The sequence below is a fragment of the Eurytemora carolleeae genome, unplaced genomic scaffold (assembly GCF_000591075.1).
Source record: "Eurytemora carolleeae unplaced genomic scaffold, Eaff_2.0 scaffold54, whole genome shotgun sequence".
Classification (NCBI taxonomy): Eukaryota; Metazoa; Arthropoda; class Copepoda; order Calanoida; family Temoridae; genus Eurytemora; species Eurytemora carolleeae.
The window spans coordinates 233,847-259,424 of NW_019396185.1; the positions used below are offsets into that span (position 1 = coordinate 233,847).

The 25,578-nt window shown below is 32.5% G+C and overlaps 1 protein-coding gene across 1 annotated transcript; it reads right to left on the reverse strand.

The window, feature by feature from the left end:
* Positions 1-25,578, reverse strand: LOC111697531 (serine-rich adhesin for platelets). Its single transcript, XM_023467557.1, has 27 exons — positions 25,450-25,578; positions 24,705-24,741; positions 24,373-24,442; positions 23,354-23,416; positions 23,084-23,169; positions 22,133-22,199; positions 21,500-21,544; positions 20,780-20,899; positions 20,250-20,344; positions 18,973-19,017; positions 17,621-17,736; positions 15,524-15,718; positions 14,603-14,656; positions 13,336-14,313; positions 12,643-12,902; positions 12,139-12,237; positions 11,869-11,902; positions 11,573-11,632; positions 9,661-10,043; positions 9,340-9,525; positions 9,156-9,281; positions 8,780-9,095; positions 8,588-8,653; positions 1,022-1,336; positions 828-924; positions 608-678; positions 1-50 (listed from the first exon to the last, which is right to left on the reverse strand). Exons 1-27 carry the CDS (start codon positions 25,499-25,501, stop codon positions 1-3), a joined length of 4,086 nt encoding a protein of 1,361 aa, XP_023323325.1. The 5' UTR covers positions 25,502-25,578.

The window sequence follows — 25,578 nt, forward strand, 5'->3', positions numbered from 1 at the left end:
CTATATAATAACCTTGATAAGCTTTCCTTCTGGTTTCCTTCCGGTTTTAGCTTTACAGATTTATACTTTGGTCATTTTTTTAATAAAATATCATACATTCCTTTATCCTATATCCTTTCTATATCCTTCCTTTATCCTTTCTATATCCTTCCTGTATACTTTCTATATCCTTTCTGTATCCTTTCTATATCCTTCTTGTATACTTTCTATATCCCTCATGATTACTGGACCGATTTGCCTCAAATTTTGATTTGGTAACTCGGGAGTTTAAGGGAATATTCTAAGCTCGGTTTTGAGATTCTAAGTTGTTTCCATTTTAAAGGGAAAAATAGCTAGAATCGTAATTTAAGACCATGCGCGCGCGGATAAATGCAAGCGGGAGTAATTATTAGTAACTTGGGCAACGCTGGGTTCTCAAGCTTTTATTTCTTTGTACATATATGTATTTATAAAAAAGAGAATTGATATGAACAGCCCTCCATAAATTCCACAAAGTTTTTATAATTTTTTTCACTGAATAAAACAGGGGATCGTTTTTTAATTGATCTAAAAAATCTAAAAGTTTTTTATTTTTTTTTCGAAATTTTGCATTTAAAAAAAATGTTACCTTCAGGAACTTTTCCTGCACCCTCTGCTAAGCTGGGAGTATTTCCATCATCAAAAATTGCATCATCCTTTCTAGATGAACCTCCAAATCCGAAAGGGTTAAATGAACCCCCTTTAGTGGAAGTTGTTTTTGAACTTCCTTCGAATGATGCTTTTGAGCCTCCGTTTTGGATTTTTACATTTTGAGGTTTATTGATTATAACAATTTTAAGAAAACAAACCTAAATGTTTTCTCAGCACAGAAGGAGAAGGAATTTCTGCATTCAGATTCAGATTTCGAACCTCCTCTGCAACCCATAAAGTCCCAAATACACTCAACTAAACAGTGATTGAATCTATACAATGTGGATTCCTAAAAATCGAATAACAATAGATCATCACATGATTATTTACACTAACTAGAAAAGAAGCTTACTCATGGAATTTTTCAGTTCCGCTTGTCCTGCGTTTGGTCTATTTATTCCAGGGATAGGTAGCTGAGCTGTTCGTTCTGCACTATTTCCAACCTCCCCATTCCTTCCCTTTCCTGAGTTTATATCTACGATGTTGTTCTCTGGATCGTTAAAGTCACCAACACTGTTGCTCTCTGCACCGTTTAGCACACCGGAAGTTGACATGCTTGGCTTGACCTGAGCGTAGCAGAGATTGAACCTGTGTGTGCAGCAGGCCTTATTTGCAGGCCAGGTACCCAAGCTCTTGGTGCAAGAGAAGAAATCCCAAGAGCAATCAGCTGAAAACAAATTTACATGTTTTAATTTTGGACATTAAGCTTTTAAAATAAAACAACTGTCAAATGTTTTAAAACTTTATCTTAAATGGCTATGTGGGACTCTGGGTTTGTGATCGCAAATCAAATATAAAAATACTTTCACAGAGTGGGTTTGATATTTTTAAGGTAAATTTTCGATTAAACAATAATTCATGGCCCCTGGATGTTTTATTGTCTGTTAGAAGAAAATAATGTCCCCTACAAAGCTTCTTTTGTTCCAAAAATTGAAAAATTTCTAGACAAAAATAAATGAATCTGAATCTGCAAAATTTCTTATTGTTATTTAATAAAACAGTTTACAAAAAGAAAACACTGTTATAAACAAATAAATTAAGAAATTGGAAATATTATAAACCAACCACTAATATGAAGTTTAATTTTACACTGCACAATAATTAAATGTTAAAGCTACAATTACGGTGTATTTTTAAATTTCAACTTCTATAGGGGTGGAATGAAGGGGTGGGGGGCTCTCAATAAATCAATTAAAAGGCGTGCAGTAGTTGCATACCTTGTATTTCTAACTGTACTCCCCTCCCCTTACTCCCTCTGGTCCTCATCCCCTAGGATAGACCCCATCCTACCCCTCCTGTTATCAGCCATTGAACCATAGTTTTGAACTATAATAACCTTGATAAGCTTTCCTTCTGGTTTCCTTCCGGTTTTAGCTTTACAGATTTATACTTTGGTCATTTTTTAAATAAAATATCATATACCACGTTAAAACATTCCTTCATCCTATATCCTTTCTATATCCTTCCTGTACACTTTCTATATCCATCCTATATCCTTTCCATATACTTCCTGTATACTTTCTATATCCATCCTATATCCTTTCCATATACTTCCTGTATACTTTCTATATCTATCCTATATCCTTTCTATATCCTTCCTGAATACTTTCTATATCCATCCTATATCCTTTCCATATCCTTCCTGTATACTTTCTATGTCCATCCTGTATCCTTTCCATATCCTTCCTGTATCCTTTCTATATCATACTTGTATACTTTCTATATCCTTCCTGTATCCTTTCCATATCTTACTTGTATCCTTTCTATATCATACTTGTATCCTTTTTTCATCATTTTTTTATTCCCATCTTCCCTCCAACTTTCTTTTTTCTTTATTCTTTATTAATCATTCCTCCATCCTTCCTTCCTTCCTTCGTTCTAACTTAATCCTTCTCTGTCATTCCTCCACCCTTAATTTGGTCCGTCGATCATCCGTTCTTTCTCCGTCCTTTTCCTGTCCTTCCTCCGTCCTTTCCCCGTTCTTCCTCCGTCCTTCGTCCGTCCCTTCTACATCTTTTTTCTTTACTTTCTTCTACCTTATGCCGTCCTTCTCAATCCTTCTACCGTCAATCCTCCGTCCTTCATCCGAACTTCTTCTGTCCTTCCTCTGTCCTTCCTCCGTCATTCCTCAGTCCTTCCTCAGTCCTTCCTCCGTCCTTTCTCTACTTTACCAAGGGTTCCCAAGATGGATATTTTTTAGGCAAAATTGGTCTTGGGAACCCATGGTGAAGCAAAATTTTAAAAGTTTCGAAAAAGTATGTTTGACACAAATCTATCGTCTTTTTAGATAAAAATACGCAATAGAATTGAGTCTTTGCCACAAAGTTAAATTTTATAATCACTCTATCTTTGCAACCTTTTTATGTTATCCTTTGATATTTCAAAGTTAAATTATTTGATGTAACAGAATGCATAGTTTGAACTATCTAAAGTCTACGACATTGGGTTGCAAAGATATTGGGATTAGAAAATCAGAGTTTGTGGCAAAGACTCAATTTCTTTGCTCCAAGAAAACTTAAATTATTCCTGATTATTTTCAAGAAACGTAAAGTAACCTAACACCTCTCTGTTGGGAGTCTGAAATATTGGTTAAAAGGCGGTTTAAGTAAATATTTAATAAAAAAGTATAGGATTAAAATTTAAAAAGTTTAGTTTGTAATATGATTGTTAACTATACTAGAACATGTTTATTTTTTTAGATGGGGTTAGAAATCTGTTCTCATGATTTTGGATCAAAAATTATTCAAAGAAAATATCCATTGTTTAAATGAAAAAAAGCTGGAATAATTATTCATATTTACCACAACTGTAACTATAGCATTGAAGGTTTCAGCCAAATAGGAGTTGAGGATGAGGATGATGTTGATCCTGGAACCGGATTTAATGAATTGTGAGAATGTATATTTTACTGCTGGTTAAACTTCAACTGATTTAATTTTGAACTATCCTGATTTAATTTTGAACTATCCTGATGAATAAGAGCCGAGTATTGATTTATCAAATAGATTTTAACCCAATATTTTTGGTGCTCTGATTGGGTGGAATTTTCGGAAAATTTACTCTCAACTAGAAATTCAAGGCGCTTCGCGCCCTTCTTTCTAGCCTTAGAGGGCGCTTCGCGCCCATCTTCTAAATTAGTTGTGAACATGTTCTCTTTGTGTACAACCTTTCTATATCCTTCCTGTATACTTTCTATATCCTTCCTGTATACTTTCTATATCCATCCTGTATCCTTTCTTTATCCTTCCTGTATCCTTTCTATATCCTTCCTGTATCCTTTCTATATCCTTCCTGTATCCTTTCTATATCCTTCCTGTATCCTTTCTATATCATACTTGTATCCTTTCTATATCCTTCCTATATCCTTTCCATATCCTTCCTCTATACTTTCTATATCCATCCTATATCCTTTCCATATCCTTCCTGTATACTTTCTATAGCATACTTGTATACTTTTTTCATCATTTTTTTATTCCCGTCTTCCCTCCAACTTTCTTTATTCTTTATTCTTTATTCTTTATTAATCGTTCCTCCATCCTTCCTTTGAACTTCTTCCGTCCTTCCTCCGTCATTCTTTAGTCCTTCCTCAGTCCTTCCTCTGTCCTTCCTCTGTCCTTCCTCTGTCCTTCCTCTGTCTTTTCTCCACTCTTCTTTAGTCCTTTCTCCGTCATTCCTCATTCCTTTCTCCGTCCTTCCTGCGACCCCTCTATTCTTATCCCATCCTTTCTCCTTTCTTTTCAAATTCATTGTCTCTCCCTCACAGTTCGTTTGTTTCCATTTAATTCATCAGATGTTTTGGCATAGACCATGTTCTTTATTTCCCCCCCCACCCACCTTGCCCTCCCTTGCCATAAATTACTTTTAGGTTATTTTCCTGCGCTGGTTTTACTGGCGAGGGGTATTTTCTTTGTATTATTTTTCGTGCGTAAAATGTCCGACATTTATACAATAGTTTCATTATTATGCAGTTTTCAGGCAACACAACTGAAGCATGCAACACTGCCTTGTTATGCAGATTTCTCTCGTATATTAACTATACACTGAGTGTAAAGATGGTTTAAACCAACATTTTAAAAACATGATTTAGGAATATTTAAGTTTGCGTTTCATGTGTAAAATGCAGGCCTGTTGCCTGAGTACAAAGCGGATACCCATTACACATTACTCATGTAGTAAATTTTGTTAATAATTCATGCAAATGCTCTAAAAATGATAGAAAGGAAGCAACATAAAGATTATATGCACACTATACAGGATGTATGTAAATACAGGGTTGACAGCATTATTTTTATTTTATTGGAAATTCTCCAAATTTTTGTGACTAAAAGACAAATTACAAGAAAAAGCTGTTTGACAAACTACACAATTCTTTTAATTTGCATGAACTTTTGTTATTTGAGATTTTTTCGAATAAGTTACAAGCTCTTATGCAAAAAAATCTATGCTAATTTTGCAAATTTATAAGTGCTTTCAGATCAAAATGTACAATGATAACCAGAAAACTCTGAAATAGGAAGACGGCTTTTAAACTCAAGTTAGGACTTAAACAAGTTCAATGAACATTAGACATAGCAATTTTACAGTGCAAATATACCCTTTCCACTTAAATTGTGCTTTGCTAAGTTACTAATAAAAATATTTGTTTTGAAACAACATCAAAACGCTGAAGTATTGCTATAATGTCGTCTTTCTATTCCATTTTTTTCTGGTTATCACTGTAGAAGGCTGTAAAAAATATAAGTGAGGTAGTGAGATAAAAAGGCCGAGGCGTGTGATACTTCAAAGTCGACCCGTCATAGAAAATGTCATAGCTGTCTGGATGTAAGATTCGTGTAAACTGTGTTTTCAACCTGATCATGTCATATTTGTAAAAACGATTAAGAATTTTAATTTATTTAGAGTCCCTTTAGTACATCTTTAGTTGATCAAAAAGAAAAAATAATAGAAAAATCTAAAATAAATAATGTAGATTGGTTAAAGTTGCTAATTATTTATCTAAACCTAATCTAAAATAAATAATGTAAATTGGTTAAAATTGCTAATTATTTATCTAAACCTAATAATAGAAAAATCTAAAATAAATAATGTAAATTGGTTAAATTGCTAATTATTTATCTAAACCTAATTTTCTTCTGAAATTTCAAATTTTCTCACACTGTATAATTTAAAAGAATAAACCCATTGTTCTTTGTTTTATTTATTAAAATGAAAAAGGATAAACTCCCCTCTTTGTTTAATTTTTTCACCAATATTTGATTTAAGTCAATTAATAGTTTTCATTTTTAATGAATAAAATTGGTCTTTAAGATAACTATAGATTATTTTAGATTTTAAACAAACGTTAAAAAAGGTTATGAAAATTTGAACACTAACTTTAATTAAATCAAAATATCCACTCTTTGTTTTATTCTTTACTAAAATTAATGTATGATAGATATTTTTCCGTGAAATAGATAATTTAAATCAAGTCAAACTTGAAAAAACTTGAATTTCAGATTATTAAAGTAAATTTAAATTTATCAATTATTTGGATCGAATCAATGTATTTGCATAAATAATGATGCCATGAGTGGTATTGGAAGGGGGAGGGATTGGTTTTGATCGATTATTCAATTTTTCAATTAGAGTGTGTCCCACAAAAAATAATATGATGAAAATGCACCAATAGCATTTTTAAAGATAAATTATCCACGTTACAAAATTGTTGACCTTTCTTCTTAAAAAAAATAAACGTATGATGTGTGATCGATCAAGAATCCGAATTATATTGTAATTTCTTTATTTATGGAAGAATTTCCGTGATTAATAGCTTGTTGGAAAGGTATTGTTCGATTGCGTTATAAAAAAAATCTGCTGAGTGAAAAATTCATCGGCAATTGAGAAGATTCAAATCAGGGTACCCCGTCCAATGAGTTCAAGAGCCAGGCTAGCTAGCGCGGCCCTGTAAAAATTGTTCAGAGGTGCTCTTTTTCTTTTGAATAGATATATATATGAAACTATAAGAAACATCCAAAAGTTTTTTTTTACCATCATTTCTGTAGCCGCCAGAAAAACCTGATTTGTTGGCCATTTTTTTTTATTTTAGTGTTAAAATGTTCGCTAAATCCTCAGTTTTTCATTTAGAAGGAGGTTCTATATCATTTTGAAAATCCCAAATACTGTTCTAAAAGACAAAATTAAGAAAAATTACATTGTTTGAAAATTCGCCAATTAATTAGCAAATTTTGCTGAAAGATATATTTTTTTAAATATTCTTTCTGTTTTCTGTATGTTTCTATAATGTGCTTATATATTCATATATCTTCAGAAATGGCCGACCTATAAACATTTTTTTAAAAAGCTGGCTTGGCTCTTGTACTTGTTGGAAGGGGTTCTACTCAATTGCCGGTGGTAGACTGAATTTTTTACTCATTAGATTTTTTATAACGCAATCGAACGGTAACAACAATACCAACATTACCTTTCCAGCAAGCTATTAATCAAGGAAATTCTTCCATAAATAAAGAAATTACAATATAATTCGCATTCTTGATAGAACACACACCTCGCAATTTAATTTCTGTAATATTATTTTATTCACTTGCATTGTTATGTACAATTGTACAATGTTACCCACAAAGGATGAGATTCATGGAGTCGACTATAAAGCATATATTCCACCTTTTTCTTACAGTTGCGCGGGTTTTGATATCAAATGCTATTAACAGACGAAAGGAATTGAGTCTTTGCCACAAACTCTGATTTTCCAATATCTACTTCTTTGCAACCCTATGTCGTAGACCTTAGAAATTTCAAACTATGAATTCTCTTGACTCAAATAATCTAAGTTTGAAATATCAAAGGTATAGACCAACAGGTTGATAACATATAGGGATTAGAAAATTTGAGGTTGTGGCAAATACTCAATTCCTTTCGATAGCCAATTCGAGTCTTGAGTTTTATCGTTAGTGCAGTGAGTGAGACTGTATTAACTCAAAAAACAATAATATCTATCTGATCTATTGTATTCCAATATCTTGAGAGGGATTGGTCATGAGTTGAGGCATGTTTTGATATCTATAACCGTATGCAGGAATGAGTTGGATATTATAAGATAAGAAATGAAGCTCTTCAATCTAGACTATATACACTATATAGGGTGTCCCACATCATTGGGGGGGGGGTCCCTTTTTACCAAAGGAACTGAGTTTTTGCCACAAACTCTGATTTTGTATTCCTTATATCTTTGCAACTCTATGACGAAGAACTCTGGTATTTCAAACAGTGTAAGTTTGAAATTTTAAAGGTTTACGCTATCAGGTTGAACAGATATAGGGATTAGAAAGTTTGTGGCAAAAACTCAGTTCCTTTACAATTCTTTTCATTAGTCACAACACTCGAGTGAATACGTTTATTTTCAGAAAACATGGCTTTTGACGATTTAGTTTTTTTCCGCCATAAAACGCATGTCATGATTAAATTTGCCATAGCTACACCTGCTTTAGTTAAGGACTAATATATTAATTTGACATAAATACCATACTTCACACTATTAATTCCAGCAATTTGCATAATTCAAAGTTAGGTTATGTCTTCTTAGGCGCCAATGTCTATACAATGTAATCGAAAGCCGCAGCTAGGATAGACAAATATTGCAAGTGTAACATATTTCAAATGTTAATTATGGCAAAAGTAATGAAGGAAAATGTAATTATGACAAACATACAATAGCCATTGGCCAATATCCTGAGCATATTATAGGAATCGAATTAAGCGAGAAAAAATAATTTTAAACCATGTTTTGTCTAATTCATGGGCCGCCCCCGACCTTCATCATGGTTTAAAGATAACAAGACATTTAAACTTATTATACTCTTTGGATGATAACTTTTCTTCTATCTATCTATATATAGAAAACTAGTAAATTATTAAATCTTACCAACATTTCTAGCAGGGTTACCGGCAAACGAACCAAATTTTGGAGACCGCTCGTGCCCCGGGCAATCTGAAATATTATAAACGATCAACATCTGAATGAAACATGCCAATCAAACGACCAATAGTTACTGGCGAAGCATTTAAGATTGTTACTGATCAATACTTAGCCATGCACAGATAATGTCTCGCTAACCTTGGAATTGTTCCTCTATTCTTGGTATATGGTTTCTGTTATCAATCTTCTGTGTGGTCGTTGCTGTTGCTGTTGTTGTTGTTGTTGTTGTTGTTGTTGTTGTTGTTGTTATTGTGGTGGGAACAGTTGAAGTTGTTGTTGTTGTTATTGTGGTGGGAACAGTTGATGTAGTTATTGATTCCGTATTTTCAGTTGTTGAGAATATTTGAGAATCTTCAAATATACTATCTTCGATATTAGACAAGAGACCGGGAATTTTCACGTTTAAATCCATTTCAACAAGGGAAGGCCTAACTGTTGCATCAGAATCAGATTTCTAAAAATAAATTTTTTTTTAAAAATCTCATTTAGCAATTTAAAATGATCTGTACCCTACCTGAATTGTCGTTGCTGTCTCATCCGTTCTTGTATCATCTTCAGTATTTGGCAATGAACCAGGAATTTTTACTTTTATGTCCGTATCAACAAGAGAAGGAGCAACTGTCGTATCAGATTCAGAATTCTAAAAATATAAGTTTATAAAAAATCTCATTCAGCAATTTGATCTCAAAAGACTCTACCTGATTTGATGTTACTGTTGTTGTTTTTATTTGATCCGTTGCTGTTGCCTCTTCCGGTCTAGATTTGTTCTCAGAGATTTCAACGTCGTTATCTGTTGTTTCATCTTCAATATTTGGCAATAAACCAGGAATTTTTACTTTGATATCCATTTCAATGAGGGAAGGTCGAACTGTAGAATCAGAGACCTGAAAAAAATTTTAAATTAAAAAAAAATTGTTTCATAATAAGATTTTTATTATCAAACAAATTGGAAATTCTTCGGTTAGTCTGTCTGGCTTCATTTATGCCTGAGGGACCTTTATAATCTTCATTATGTATACCGTAATGTTTGTCTGTCTCTCGGTAGTGTTTGTCTGTTCTTCCCTTTCAATTGGATCCAGTCGGCCCAACCCGGAGAAACTTGTAGTGGGCGGCACAGAAGTAGTTTCTGACCCAAAAGTTTGTTGAGATGAGTCAGGAGAAATCCCAGGACCGTTTTCAAACCCGTTTTTAGTGTCAGATACGTCTGAACTATCTGTTGCGGAGACAGTATCTGTGCTTGTTGAAAGGCTTGGAAGCCCAGCGATAGTTTCTAGAATTTCTGTTGAAGAATTTGCTTGATTTTGGGCAGAATTCGCGGATTTTTTGTCCGAGCTGGGACCAGTTCCAGACGAGCCTGGGGCTACAGGCCGGATAGGCAGACCAGGGCCGGGTAATACATCACCTAAACAGTTCAATAAACCATCAGGAGTAATTCGGAGAATACAAGATGGAAAAGAAGATAGCGATAAAGGGGGGGGATGCGGGGACCGGGGTTGAAGGAGAGAGATCGCTGCACTGGAATAAAAAAGGGGTTTAAAAGTTAAATTTTGTTATGAATAAAATATTCATATTTACCCTACTCCGTCCTCTTCAATCTTTTTTACTTTGATTTTTATTTCTATATTTTACTTCCTCTGTCTTTTATCCCACTTCATTTCTTTATCGTCCCTAATTCTTTATTTTTCTTCCTTTTACCCTTTTCTATGATACCAATTTGTATCAGGGGCGTATTTAGGAATTTGTTCAGGGATTCATTGAATTTTTTTGTTCAGGTAGTAAAACCTCCGGGAAACCATAGATTTTGTTTATCTAAGGGGTGGGCCAAGCTCCCAAAGACCCACCCCTGAGCACGCCATGGTCTGTATCGTTCCTTATAAGCATTCCTTACTTTTTCACATATTTTCAAAGGCTTGTCATTGCACGCCTTTTTCATAATTTTCTCATGAAATGGGTATTGTATTCTAATCCATAGTTTTTATTTAGACTTTTTACAAAAACTACCATTTATGTTTCATTATTGCTATCTTATATCATCTAATATAACCTCAATTTGATATTGATATTTTAATTTTTTTCAACTTAATAATCTTTTAATTCCCTTATTTCATAAGTCAACTTTTTGTTAGGTTTTTAGTTTCCGGCTTTTAGCTCTCAAATATATCTTTTAAATCTTTAAACCATTGTACAGTCTCTTCCCGTCTCTTCTCAAATATATCTTTTAAATCGTTAAACCATTGTACCGTCTCTTCCCGTCTCTTCTCGAATAACGGAAACTCTTTTATTAAAAAAAGACACTTTTTACTTTCAAAAGATTGAAAATTAGCAATATGGAATAGTTTATAATTTGTGTATCCTAATCAGAACAATTTATTTTATTTGTTTTTACATTTTTAAATTGTTCATAAAAGTACAAAACACAAAGAGAAGTAACCCTTCATTGAAGGAGTGACATGTCCAATCCACTACGGTACCCTGTAAACTTGGTCGGATCCAGAGTGAATATGACATCAATGTTTTTTTTCTAGCTGAAATTGATTTTTTTATCAATAGTTTTCCCCAATTAAAAAAGTGACAAAAACAAATTAAGAAAATTGTCATGTTTAAGCTAAAAAAGCTTTAACCACTCCCACAAATGCCTAATATTCAATATATTCATTGAAAATACATATATTATACGTTATTACAAAAGTTCACAATTTGATTCCTTTCTCTTTTAATATATATAAAACCGATTTTTCTTTAAACTAGTTTTTTCTCTTATCCCATATGCATTCTTTATTTATCAGTATAACTTGGAAACCCAGTTACGTCTGGCAATTTAATTTTCTCTGAAATATTCAACCCACTCGTTGAATCAGTTTTCGCAATCTTTAAGTTTTTGATTGCGAAAATTATTCACCATGAATTATAACATTGAGAGCTTTATCTTACCAAGTTCTTCTTCTTCATCAGGATTCAGTTCTTCTTCTTCATCAGGATTCAGTTCTTCTTCTTCATCAGGATTCAGTTAAGGCTTGGAAGCCCAGCGATAGTTTCTAGAATTTCTGTTGAAGAATTTGCTTGATTTTGGGCAGAATTCGCGGATTTTTTGTCCGAGCTGGGACCAGTNATTTGATCTAACATAATTCATAGGGGGCATGCCTGATTCACAACGGAATCCTTTCAGTCTTTTTCGAAGCAAAAATTATGAAATTATGAATATTTACAGCCACAAGAATGCAATTTACTTAATTCAATACTTTTCACGATGGATGACAGGTTCTCAAATGATGCTCAAATAAACATGAAAAGGGTTCAGTTTTGAATCAGGCATGGAATGTGCCTTGAAGTTCAAACGAAAATATCGTTAAAGATGTCTGCAAGCTATTTAAAAATGTTAACAATAATTTTATAATTGTTTTGTTTGCTCAGTAGAAACTACTAAATCATGATCACAATCCTTTTTTTAGTTGGTTTGATGCGAAAGTAATTTAATTTTAAAAAACATAAATTTCCACTTTCCTCAAATTATTATCTTTTACTGGTTCAACAGATTTATTCTGTTTTATTTTATCATCCAGGATTTCATTTTCAGACATATCCATGGTTATCACATCCTGGAGAAAAATGTTGTTATCTTGTAAAATTTCACAGTGCTCCTTGCATTTGGACTTGTTTTCAATATGATGAAATTAAATAAATTTACCGCCTTTTCACCCGCATTTCAAACTTATGATTCCCTTAAAAGAAGGACACTCAGTTACTAAACGTCCCTAGGGAAAATTAAGTCAAATAACTGCACCCTCTTTGCGAAGTTTTCATGAAAAATTCGCGCATTTTGCATCTCAAAAGATGATAAAATCGCGTACAACTACTTTTTTTAATTTTTTTACTTAACCGCGGGTTCACTCGACCAATTTTGCCTGGGTTTGGTCTAGGGAACCCTTGGTAAAGTAAAATTTATTAATTTCCCTGTAAAGCTTTTGTAAATTTAATTAATTTTGAGAAAGAATATTAATTGCCTGATCATTAATCGTAATTTTTGTTTCGGAAGATGATGTTTTTGGTAAAGCTGTTGATGATGATGGTACAGATGATGTTGATGGTACAGAAGATGTTGATGATACAGATGATGTTGATGGTAAAGATGATGTTGATGGTACAGATGATGTTGATGGTACAGATGATCTTGATGGTACAGATGATGTTGATGATGATGTTGATGAGGTAGAAATGGTTGCTGTTGGTAATGTTGTTGACAGGACCAAAATGGGAATATTTTCTAGAAAAAAATGATATTAAAAGTCAACTATTAGATGATCAAAATAATTTTAAAAAGTGAAATAGCTTTTACAACTTTCGTGCTAAATTCGGCAGATGGAAAGTTTTGAAAAAATGAAATAAACTAAAAATAAAACACCCAAGAAACTCAGAAAGATCTCCTAATTTTTCGGAATCCCCTGATTCTCTGAATCCACCAATCCCAAATTATCTGTATCATCAAAATGTACTTTAATTCATATTCAAATATTCAAAATGAAGAAATCCGTAAAAATTTGGAAAACTTGTAATAAATTCTTGAAAGTCAACGAACTATAACACGATGTTACGCCCCGCCCCTTACTGTTCTCCTCTCTCCCCTCCCCCTCTTCACACCTACAATATTCCAACTTCAACCCCCCCCCCTCCATCTAAAAAAGGATTCAAACTCCTACCTACGTTCGGAGGGAAAATAATTCTATCATCTTGGTCTGTTGGAGCAGTTTTGGAGGGAGCTTCCAATGGAATAAATTTGGTTTCAGTGGAAGCTTCTAGTTTACTGGTTGCAGTTGAAGCTTCAAATGAACTACTTTCAGTGGAAGCTTCTAGTTTACTGGTTGCGGTTGAAGCTTCTAATGAACTGCTGTCAGTGGAAGCTTCTAGTTTACTGGTTGCAGTTGAAGCTTCTAGTTTACTGGTTGCAGTTGAAGCTTCTAATGAACTGCTTTCAGTGGAAGTTTCTAGTTTACTGGTTGCAGTTGAACTGTTTAGTGAACTGGTCGCAGTTGAAACTTCTATTGAGCTATCAGTTGTGTAAACGGAAATAAAAAATGGTAATATTGAATTCGTGGCTGTAAATTCTTCTGCAGAACTTGCAGTGGTTGTAGCATCAAATGAAGAAGTTGCTTCACGAGAATCTTCTGAAATTGTGGCTGCTCCGGAAATATTTGGGGAATTGGTTGAGGTGGAAGCTTCAATTGATCCTATTTCTGTAGATGGGTCTAATGAACTAGTTGCCTCTGATGAACTATCTGCAGTTGAATATGAAGCTGTGGTAGCTTCTGAAGAAGTGGATGAAGTTGAAGCTTCGGAAGTACTAGATGAAACTGAAGCCTTTGCAGAGCTTGTTTTAGTTGAGTCTAAAGCAGTAGCTAAAGTTGAGGTCGGAGCCTCTGAGGAACTTGTTGCCGTTGAATCTGAAAAAGTAACCGAAGTTGAGGTCGAAGCTTCTGACGAACCAGTTGCAGTGGAAGCTTCTGAAGTAGAAGCTAATGCCTCCAAAGATCTTACAGTTGTAATCTCTTCAGAGCTTGTTTTGTTTGCCGCGTCTAAAGTCCTAGGTGTGGTTTCACCAGTTAAGATATTGGTTGTTGCAGTAGCATTCTTGTCTTCTTTAAAAGAAAATTTAACCGTCATATCATCTCCAGTATCTGCTAAAAGAAAAAATGAATAAAACTACTCCAGAGGCCAAATTTAAAGAATTTGAGCCACGTCTCAAATTTAAGAGAGCAGCTAAAACGTACACATGGTTGGTTCCACTTGAAATTGTATTCAGTGTTTCAAGATTTCAGCCGGCGCTCAATCGGAACCCGTTTTTGGCGGTTCAGTGACACGGTTTAGATTCTTAAAATTCGGCCTCTGGTATTTTGGATTAAAGTTTTTGATTCTTTTTAAACGGCAATTGTATATATTTACGTTTTAAGATATTTATAAAAAATTTACCTTCATAATCAAAACTCATTTTCATGGAATCTTTATCAGGGAAAGGGTCTGAATCTGAAGCAACAATTTGTGGATTAAAAGTGAATATTATCCTTTTTATTTACAAAAAAACATCGATTATCAATAAACAATTTGTTATCGCCTCAAACTCACATATTAAAAAATATTTGATCAATGATTATCAATTTGTCATCTTTTTTAACAATTCAGTAGTTCATGACATAATCCACTTTATATTTTTTGAACATCTTTAAGATATTTGATAAATAACAGGATTATCGGGCTTAAACTTATTGAACTGTTAAAAATCTGATTTTATTGGTGGATAAGTAGCATATAATCTACAGATTATTTATAACAACTTTATGTAAATTTTTACAAATTTTCAGCATTCTTAAAATTTATATTTCTATAAAACTTTTATTTTCCTTACTTTCGTTGATTATTGTCATCAACGAAATTGATTCTTTGCCACAAACTAAAATTTTCTAATCCCTATACCTTTGCAACTTGATGTTGTTAACCTTTGATATTTCAAACATTGATTATTTGATCTAACATAATTCATAGTTTAAAATATCAAAGGCATACGAATTGGGTTGCTAAGATCAACCCTTTGTGGCAATGACTCAATTTCTTTATATATTTTTTTCTTTATATTTCATTCGATTTATATGTTTATGAATAAAGGGATTTCCTAATATCGAATTGAACCCGACAGCGTAAATTTAGTCAAAACGTATTTTACGTATTATAGTGTCTAGTTCAATTCATCCGGGATAGTGAAATATATGTAATATTAAGAACTCACAAATATATTATGTAATATTTACCCACCCCCTTACATACATTTATTTCATAGAAATACATACATAGATATACATAAACACAGTTTAATGTTTATAAATATAAAGTGTTTACCTGCAAGGAAAGTAAAATCATCGACAGTTGGGGCAGTCGAACCATCTACAGGAGATGTCGACGCAGTGTTGTCTACTAAGATCGTTGTGGTTGATCCTCTGTCGAATGTTCCAATCAGATCTCTAACATTTTGAATGACCTCGTCAAATCTAGGATTCTTCGCGTCGAGGTCGTCGGAGACTATTGATATCGAATCTAAATAAGAATCTTGTATCTATAAATATTCTATAAATATAATAATTTTAAATATGCCCAAACCACCAATCTTAAAGGAACTACTAGCGTAATCTTAAATATGTCCAAACCACCAATCTTAAAGGAACTACTAGCGTAATCTTAACCCTATTCCCGCTGGGGGGGGGTTACATAACTCAAAAAGTATTGGTCTGAGGCTGTTGAAATTTTCTGACTTATCCTANCCAATCTTAAAGGAACTGCTAGCGTAATCTTAAATATGTCCAAACCACCAATCTTAAAGGAACTGCTAGCGTAATCTTAAATCTACCTCAATGCAAAGATCAAAATACCCTTTGCACCTGAATCCGATCAATGATGTGAAAGATATATTGTCATCTTTCTTGCATTACAACTGTTTGATTCTGATAATTCCTATATATTTTCTTACTGTCTGGAAATGCGCAAATCTCTTTGGTAGATGCAAATCGCAATTGCGCAAATCAGTCTTTAAAATTGCAAACATTGTTGTAAAATTCATGTACTTGGTCAGACATCGCTTTTAAGGGTATCTTGTGAATCGGGAATTGTCATTTTTGCATGGAGGGTCACACACAGGGGTGGATACATGGGGCGGGGGGCGGCAGTAGGGTCACACACAGGGGTGGATACAGGTGGGGGGGCAGAAGGTTTAACTTATACAATTCCTTTAACACAAACAATAATTTTAAAAATCTGTGTATTTGATATTTCGTGTCTTGCTGTATTTATATAATACTAATAATGGGATAAACTACTGGAGCGTCAAGCTGTGAAAATGTTTAAGGAATTTGCAACTGGCAACCCACTAACCAGTGCTGGGAATGAGGCGTTCATATTTTTATAAATGAGCTCTGCCTTGTTACAGAGAATTCAGGCATATACGCTTGCTGGAATATTTGGATTTTTAAAAACAATAAATCAATAAAAATATAAATAATTTTCTTTAATCTCAAAGAATTAGCAATTTTTTCAATTTTAATTCTGTTTTAGAAACATTGTATTTTGAGGAAGTATGGGCTTAAAGGGAGTGTTCGCGAATAATGAAAGTAGGTATATAAAACAAAAAAAATATTGTAAAATTTAAAAGACGTTCTACATAATTTTCTCCTTATACGCAAAAGATAAAAGGAAACTTAGTAGAGATCGATATCGAATTCAGTTCGATATTCTTTTTTCACAAACACTCCCTTTAAACTTCAAAAAAATTAATATTTTGTTTGATTGTGCATGTTTGATGTAAATCAAATGAATCTAGTATTTTACGTTTAAATTCTGGTTTGAAGCTAAGTGATGATTTGAGGAACTTGAATTGTTGACTTCTCACATTAAAATTTCCATGAAAATTTTCCATTGTCATAATTCATGGTAAATAATGCTAAAACTGTTCGAACATTTTAGACAAAATTGCACTTTTCAGTTATTCTACAGAAATTGAATACGTCCATACGTACAGGGAAGAATGGAATTATTATGTAATGATTTGTAAATACCGTTTTCAGAGGAAACTTGTATTGTTTATCAAAACTAACTGACAGAGACCGAATATGGATAAAATGCGATTTTCTGGTAGTTTTGCGGAATAAAAGTGTACAATAATATAAGTCCTTTTATACAAAAATACAATTGATAATATATACTTATTTTTGGGGTAAAAAAGAATATTAAATTTATCTTTCCAACTTTTGATATTTTAAACTTTGACATTTTTATCTTGCAGATTTTATCAAAGTACTATTGCAAAGATAAAATAGTTAGAAAATTAGAGTTTGAGCAGTTTAATCAGATTCTTTTTGGAATTTGTTATGAAAAACAAATTCTTCTTTTTAAATGACTTATTCTTTTGAAACTCTTTTCTACTGTACATATAATTTATTAACTGACCTGGACAAATGTACTGTGTACAGCACTGATCAGGTTTAGGTACAGTAGGAGTACAGCTTGGTGAGGAGGGTAGAGGGCACTGTACAGTTTCACATTGTACATCACCATCAGTACACCTGTACATAACTCATATTAATTTCACTGAAGAGGGGGATTATTTTGATGTACTGTTGTACCGCCCCGTTTTGCCTTACATAGTCTGTAGATAGTCTGTACATAGTCTGTACATAGTCTGTACATAGTCTTTACATAGTCTTTAGATAGCCTGTGCATAGTCTGTAGATAGTCTGTACATAGTCTGTAGATAGTCTGTACATAGTCCGTAGATAGTCTGTACATAGTCTATACATAGTCTGTACATAGTCTGTACATGTCTGTACATAGTCTGTACATAGCCTGTACAACTTGCTCAAGCTCTGCCTTCAATTCGCTGCAAACACTCTCATACAAAAATTGAACAGTATTTTCCCAATATCTCTTTTTAAGATTAAGCTGTAGAAACAAACGCGTTGCACTTTAAAATAGGTTTGCCTAGGGCTACAAAAAAGTATAGGTGTGTTGTTGAGGACGAGGTAAAACCAAAGTCCAAGGAGTATGAAATAGAAGGGAGATACAACTGACGCGGCCAGCCTTACCATATGATTAGCCATGCTATGCAGACGGGTACTCCATTTGAAAGAGAAATATTCAGAATAGGTTATTGTATACGCGGTAATTGTACATCAGACAAATATTTCTTATTCAAATGGAGTACCGTCTGCAAAGCATGTATAATCATATGGTAGGCGAACCGCGTCAGTTATATCTCCCTTCTATTTCATACTCATTGGTTGCAACACTTTAAAGTTGAGGATTTCTAATTGATGACTAAGTTTCAATATAGTTGTCATATATCAGTAAATTCAGCTCAGTACATCAAACTAACTGGACATTCCAGTCAACCAATCTACTTAGCTTTTTTGTAATCATTTAATGATACTGTTAATCTTTTTATGGACTTTCCCTTCATTTCAATAATGTTAATGAATTTCTACTTTTTATCCAGGACAATTAAAAATTAAAAGTACATATACTTTATTACAGAAATCATTTATTCCCACGCTCCACTTGACATTAGGAGAACTTCCAGTTTATGCCACATTACAGGTACTACTCTGTGATTTCGTAGCTCCTATAGTTTTAATCTTAAGCACAAGTATAAGAAAATCTAATTTGTTTGGTTACATACAGAACTTTAAACCTTTTTTCCCAAAGCTCTTCAACAAGAGGAGTTATGATTAAAACCATATAAGATTTCAATATAACGTGAAATTCACACTAATTTGGCGTTGCCCCACCAACCCGTTATTTAACTGCATTCTTCACATTTATTCTGAGCCATCACCTTTTCCCCGTTTCTAAACATAAAAAGAATATTTTAAAGGGACTGTAAACGTATTTTCAAGTGACCCTTCAACTAAAAAGGGACATGTCCGATACACAATGGCACCCTTAAAATCTTTGTCTAAGAAAAATGAAGATCCCTGTTCTCTTTATTTACAAGTTGATTATTTTCCATTGTGGTTTCTCTATAAAAGTGATTTGCGAAATTCTTCCTACTCCTGCATACCAAACAACAATGGTAAGATCTTGTTGCAATTTTAATTTTAAAAAACTTTTAAGACGCGTTAAGTAATTTTGTTTCTTAGTATATGATTGAGGAATGTTAGGAATAGCTCAATAATATGAAAATGAAGAACAGAATACAGAATACAGAATACAGAGTATGGAATATAGAATACAGAATACAGAATACAGAATACAGAATACACAATATAGAATTAAGAATACAGAATACAGAATACAGAATACAGAATACAGAATACAGGATACAGAATACAGAGTACAGAATACAGGATACAGACTATAGAATACTGCAGATGTTCACTGCAGACCCATTTATTTTCAAGGTACTGGTAATAAGCTATAGCTTTATGAAATCAAACATATATAAGATTGCTTTATGTTGAATTTTGTATTCATAATTTTATGAGTCCCACTGCATTAAAATGTAAATATGACTGAGTGATGTATTGTAAAAATGTTATTATTCCAAAATACTAAATACCCCCCCCCCTCCGCCAACAATAATCTGTTTGATCTTTAAGTGTCCAACATCAAATACGTAACATTTCACGAATTTTTAAGCCTCCGATGATCAAATTTTGTATTCTGCATTCTTATCCTTTATTCTGTATTCTTCATTCTATATTCTATTCTGTGTATTCTGTATTCTGTATTTTAAATCCTGTATTCTGTATTCTGTATTCTGTATGATTTGTTCCATATTCACCATTGTATATTCCATACTCTGTATTCTGTTCTTGTCTGTTGTCCACCCCAAAAGTAGGAGTTTTGAACGTCGAATTTCCGCACAAACTCAGGATTTACAGATCTTTAAAAAGTTTAATATGTCTCAAATGAATCTGAAAGAAGTTTTCCACAACACTGTATACTCAGTTCAACTACCTTACATAGATGGTCACTACCTTTAAAGATTGTTGAATTATGGACCTAAACATATTTGATTTCAAATAACATAAACCGAATGCTTCTTACTCTGGTTAGTCCAGGGTGGCTGTAATCGTACCTGTAGCTGACACCATCAATTGAACAAGAGACAGCGCCCTGTACAGTTCCGCGGGAAAGATCGGAGTCCAGTACATTTACATTATCCGGTTCATCCTTTATTAAACATGTTATAGAGTACACTGTACACTGTACAGTACAACGTGATAGATCGTAGTCCAGTACATTCACATTATCAGACATATTTTAAAGTATTTTGAACACATCTAGCTCTATTTGTAACACTAAAATTATCAATTATATCTATAAAAATGGATATTAAAGCATGGTTGACATTGTGCTGTAATAACCTGACACCAATAATTTAATATGGCGGCTCCTGTACTCTGCGCCTGTGTTAAACAAATTCAATATTGCGGCTTCTGCACCCGTGTACAAAAAATTCAATATGGCGACTCAGGTACTTGTGTACAACAAATAAATATGACGTCACTGTACTTGTAGACAATGAATACATTATGGTGGCTCCTGTTCTATTCCTGTACAATCCGTGTACATTTTATAATAAATTCAAAATAATCGCTTATGTACCTGTGTACAGTTGAATCCATCCCCTGAAAACCCTGGTCTACATGAACATGTGAAACTACCAGGGGTGTTTGTGCACACACCAAATACAGAGCACGGCCTGTACCGGCATTCATTCACGTCCTATACATGCATTCATTCATTTACATCTTTAATTTTGAGTTTATTTTTTCAACTATTAATTCACATTCTAGATTATTCATTTTTTCATTTATTTATTTAGTCACATCCAATATTATTTATTAATTTATTCAATTTTTCATTCACATCCTAGACCTTCATTCATTTATACATTCAACTATTCATTCACATCCTAAATAATTAATTCATTTGGTTTAAAAATTCTAAGTGAAGGGGGTTGATTTTTAGTGAAAACTCCTGGCAAAGTTAGGTTCCCAGTCTAGTAAAACATATTCCAGGCATAGCTGGGTTACAAAGCTAGTAAAACATATTCCAGACAGAGCTGCGTTTCCAAGCTAGTTTAAAATACTCTAGACAAAGCTGGGTTCCCAAGCTAGTTTAAAATACTCTAGACAAAGCTGGGTTCCTAAGCTGGTTTAAAATAATCAAGGCAAAGCTCAAGCTAGTAAAAAAATAATCCAAGCAAAGCTGGGTTCCATAGCTAAATAGTAAAAACATTCTCCAGACAAAGCTGGGTTCCTAAGCTAGTAAAACACACTCCAAGCAATGCTGGGTACCCAAGCTAGTAAAAAATGAACTCGCCTGATCTTCACAACTGTTTCCGCTCCAACCATCATTACAGTGACACTAAATATTTGTAAATAATTAAAGGAAGCTTTGAAAATTATTCAAAATGTTTTTTTGGCATTTAAATATTAATGTTTACATGTCTGTTTGTTGGTAAAGGAACTGAGTCTTTGCCACAAACTCAAATTTTCTGGTCCCTATCTTGTTTGCAACCCAACCTTTGATATTTCAGAAATCATAGTTTGAAATATCAAAAGCCTATACCAATTGGGTTGCAAAGAAATAGGGACTAGAAAATTTGAGTTTGTGGCAAAAACTTAATACTTTTGTTTTTGGATCCTTGTTAATTTATTTTAATGTTTTATTTAACAACCTTTTTTTAAAATTTCTTTATGTTTGTGAATCTAAGTAATTTGGTCAGTTCTGAGCTGGAAACTATTGTGTTGTAATGTATTGTCGATATCCATTGTGGATACTTTTAATGATTAAAAATTAATCTCTTCATTTGAGTTATTTCTCCAAATGACAACCTGAACCGATTAAATTAATCTGAAGATTAAAAACAGATCGAAATCGAGCATTGATCTCGATATTCGCAAAACAAGAGTTCCCAGCTCAGACTAAATAAACTCACTTATAATTTTTTACCTTTGGAATTGGACTTGACTTGAGACAAACACCGTTTCCACAGGTTGATGAACATTCAGTCGAACATCTAGGAAAATAATGAAAAAATAATTTTTATTGTACTAATCATTGTTTTTTTCGGAGTTTTATCTGTCTATTGGATCTTTTGTCAAGTTTTCTTCGGATAGAAATTATAAAGTGTAATCGAGCAAATAAAAACTTAATTTCAGTTCATTCTTTAACATTATATATTTAACTTTTAAGTTTCCAAATGGATGCACTCGTAAATAAAATGCTCGCTCTGTATATAGGCAATTTATAGATCCACGTATCGATGGTAATAATGGAATCAATGAATTGTATGAATCCTATAAATACTCAAAATGATCAACTGATGAAAATAAAATTTTTTATTTTTGCATTTTTGAAACTACCAACTATTGAAACCATGAATTCAAGAAACTGAGAAAATGTGGATTTATAAAAATTTAATAGTGAAATATTTCAACTGAGAAAATATGGATTTATAAAAATATAATAGTTAAGAATTTCAACTGAGAAAATATGGATTTATAAAAATATAAAAATTAAGTATTTCAACTGATAAAAACTATGGGCTAATAATACTATGAAGTTGCAAGACTTTAAATCCACAAAACTATCAATTTATGAAACTATAGATTTTTGAAAAATGAATATTTAAAATCAAGAAAATACTATGAATTAGTGTAAAAACATTTGTAATCTAAGTCCTAAGAAATTGATCTTTGTAAACCAAATGAAATATGTATTAATAGATGGTAAGTTTCTGCAGATAGTACTGATTTAATAAATGGTAACGTACTGCAGATACTGTATTTATAAATGGCAACGTACTGCAGATACTGTATTTATAAATGGTAACGTACTGTAGATACTGTATTTATAAATGGTAACGTACTGCAGATACTGTATTTATAAATGGTAACGTACTGTAGGTAATCCTCTAGTTCATCTGAAGCATAAAAACAATCCTTGGACCCATCACATAATCTTGACAGCCGGTACACTTTCAGATACTGATACAATTATTGTTAATATCATAAAAGTAATACAAATATTAAAAATAATAAAAACAATGATTATAGCGAAAATATTAATAAAAATGTGAATAATAATAACATCAAAATAATGATTATATTATTGTTTATAAAAGTTATAATAGTTATAATAGTTATAAAATGAGAATACAAATAATCGTCCCTGGTCTGAAATATTTAGTTGACAAGCAAAATATCCCTCCTCTAAATTCAACCAAAAGAGTTCCTAAAATGGAGAATTATTAAATGGAAGGATGAATGGAAGATGCAAGCATGGAAAATAATTAAATGAATAATTGGAAGATTTAGAGAAGGAAGGAAGGAAAATACAAGAAAGGAAAATATTATGATGGATGAGTGGAAAATACCAGGATAAAGATAATTAATCAAGCGAAGGAAATATATTGGATGGAAGGATGAATGGAAGATGCAAGCATGGAAAATAATTAAATGAATAATTGGAAGATTTAGAGAAGGAAGGAAGGAAAATACAAGAAAGGAAAATATTATGATGGATGAGTGGAAAATACCAGGATAAAGATAATTAATCAAGCGAAGGAAATATATTGGATGGAAGGATGAATGGAAGATAAAATACCAGGATAAAAGTAATTAAATGAAAAAATGGTAAATACAAGAATGGAAAATGATGGATGGATAGAATCAATGAAAGATACAAGGATGGAATGAATTAAGATTCAAGGATGGAATCAATGGAAGATACGAAGATGGAATGAGAAATACAAGGATGATATGAATGAATACAAGAAAGGAATAAATAAAAGATACAAGGATGATATGAACAATGATTTACCGATGGAAAGATACAAGAAAAGAATAAATGAAAGATACAAGGATAAATGTAAGATACAAGAAAAGAATGAATGAAAGATACAATGATAAAATGTAAGATACAAGAAAAGAATGAATGAAAGATACAAGGATAAACTGTAAGATACAAGAAAATAATACAAGAAAAGAAGAATGAAGAATGAAGATACAAGAATAAATTTAAGATACAAGAAAAGAATGAATGAAAGATACAAGGATAAAATGTAAGATACAAGAAAAGAATGAATGAAAGATACAAGGATAAATGAAAGATACAAGAAAAGAATGAATGAAAGATACAAGGATAAATGTAAGATACAAGAAAAGAATGAATGAAAGATGAATATTTACCTTTGTTGGAAGAACTTTAGATAGATCTATCTGTCTACCATATTGACCAGGGTAAAGATTAGACTGGGATCTGAAGCCAACAAATGTTTCAAAAAAAATATTTAAAATGTTTTGTAATTATTTCTTTCTCATAATATTGACCATGGTAAGGATTGAACTAGAATCTGAAGCCAACAAATATTTAGAATAAATGTATTTTCAAATTTTCTTTTTGTAATTATCCCTTTTTATAATATTTACCATGAAGAGGATTAGTCTAGAGTATCTGAATGTGACAAAAATTGTTATTTTTTTGGTAGTTTCAATTTTTTTATGATTGTTTTCAGCTTTTCCTGACAATGAGTTGTGGAAAGGGTACAGGTCCACCTCCTAAAAATTCGAAATGAATTGAGTCTTTTCCACAAATCTAAATTTTATAATCCTCATATCTCGGCAACCTGTTGGTGTAAACCTTTAAAATTTCAAACTTCGATTATTTGATCTAACATAGTTATAGTTTGAAATATCTAAGGTCTACAATAGTGGGTTGCAAAGATATAAGGATTATAAAATCAGAGTTAGTGGCAAAGACTCAATTCCTTTCTGCTAGATCCCGTGATTGACATAAATGTGCCTGTTATCAGTCAAATCGATAAAAGAAACTTTAATTCAGAACAAATTCTTTATTTCTTTTTCTTCTTCCGCCAAAGGAACAAACAGTGAACACTCATATTCCATAAAATCTAATTTTTACTATTTATATGTTTGCAACCTGATGTTGTAGATCTTTATTATTTATATGTTTGCAACCTGATGTTGTAGATCTTTATTATTTAAAACTATGACTGCTGCTCCAAAAATATAGATCAATTAGTGGAATACTGAAATATCAAAAATTCACAATTTCACATCGTCAGGTTGCAACGATATTGGAATAAACAAATTATGATTTGTGGCAAGTGTTCACTTTCATTTTTAAATCACTGTTGCTTGTTGTTATTTCTTTAAATGATTTTAATCTTTCCAAATATAAATTATCTGTGAAGTTAATTTTTTTTATATTTTAGCGTAATTTTGAAAAAAAAAAATTTATTTTACCTGATTCTGTTACAAGATGAGCAAAGGCTATCACTATTAATATCACATTCATTGTTTTTTTTTTTAGTAATTTGATTATTATTCACCGGGGGTAATTTTGTGTTAAGCTCTCACTGTTTTCACGTCATT

Bases quoted from the DNA above. Each gene is read 5' to 3' on its own strand.
- LOC111697531 (XM_023467557.1), bottom strand. From the start codon at position 25,501: ATGAATGTGATATTAATAGTGATAGCCTTTGCTCATCTTGTAACAGAA. The intron at 19,018-20,249 runs GTACGATTACAG...TTTTATGTTTAG, and splicing joins ATTGATGGTGTCAGCTACAG to AAACGGGGAAAAGGTGATGG. The intron at 10,044-11,572 runs GTAAGATAAAGC...TGAACTGTTTAG, and splicing joins TGATGAAGAAGAAGAACTTG to GTGATGTATTACCCGGCCCT.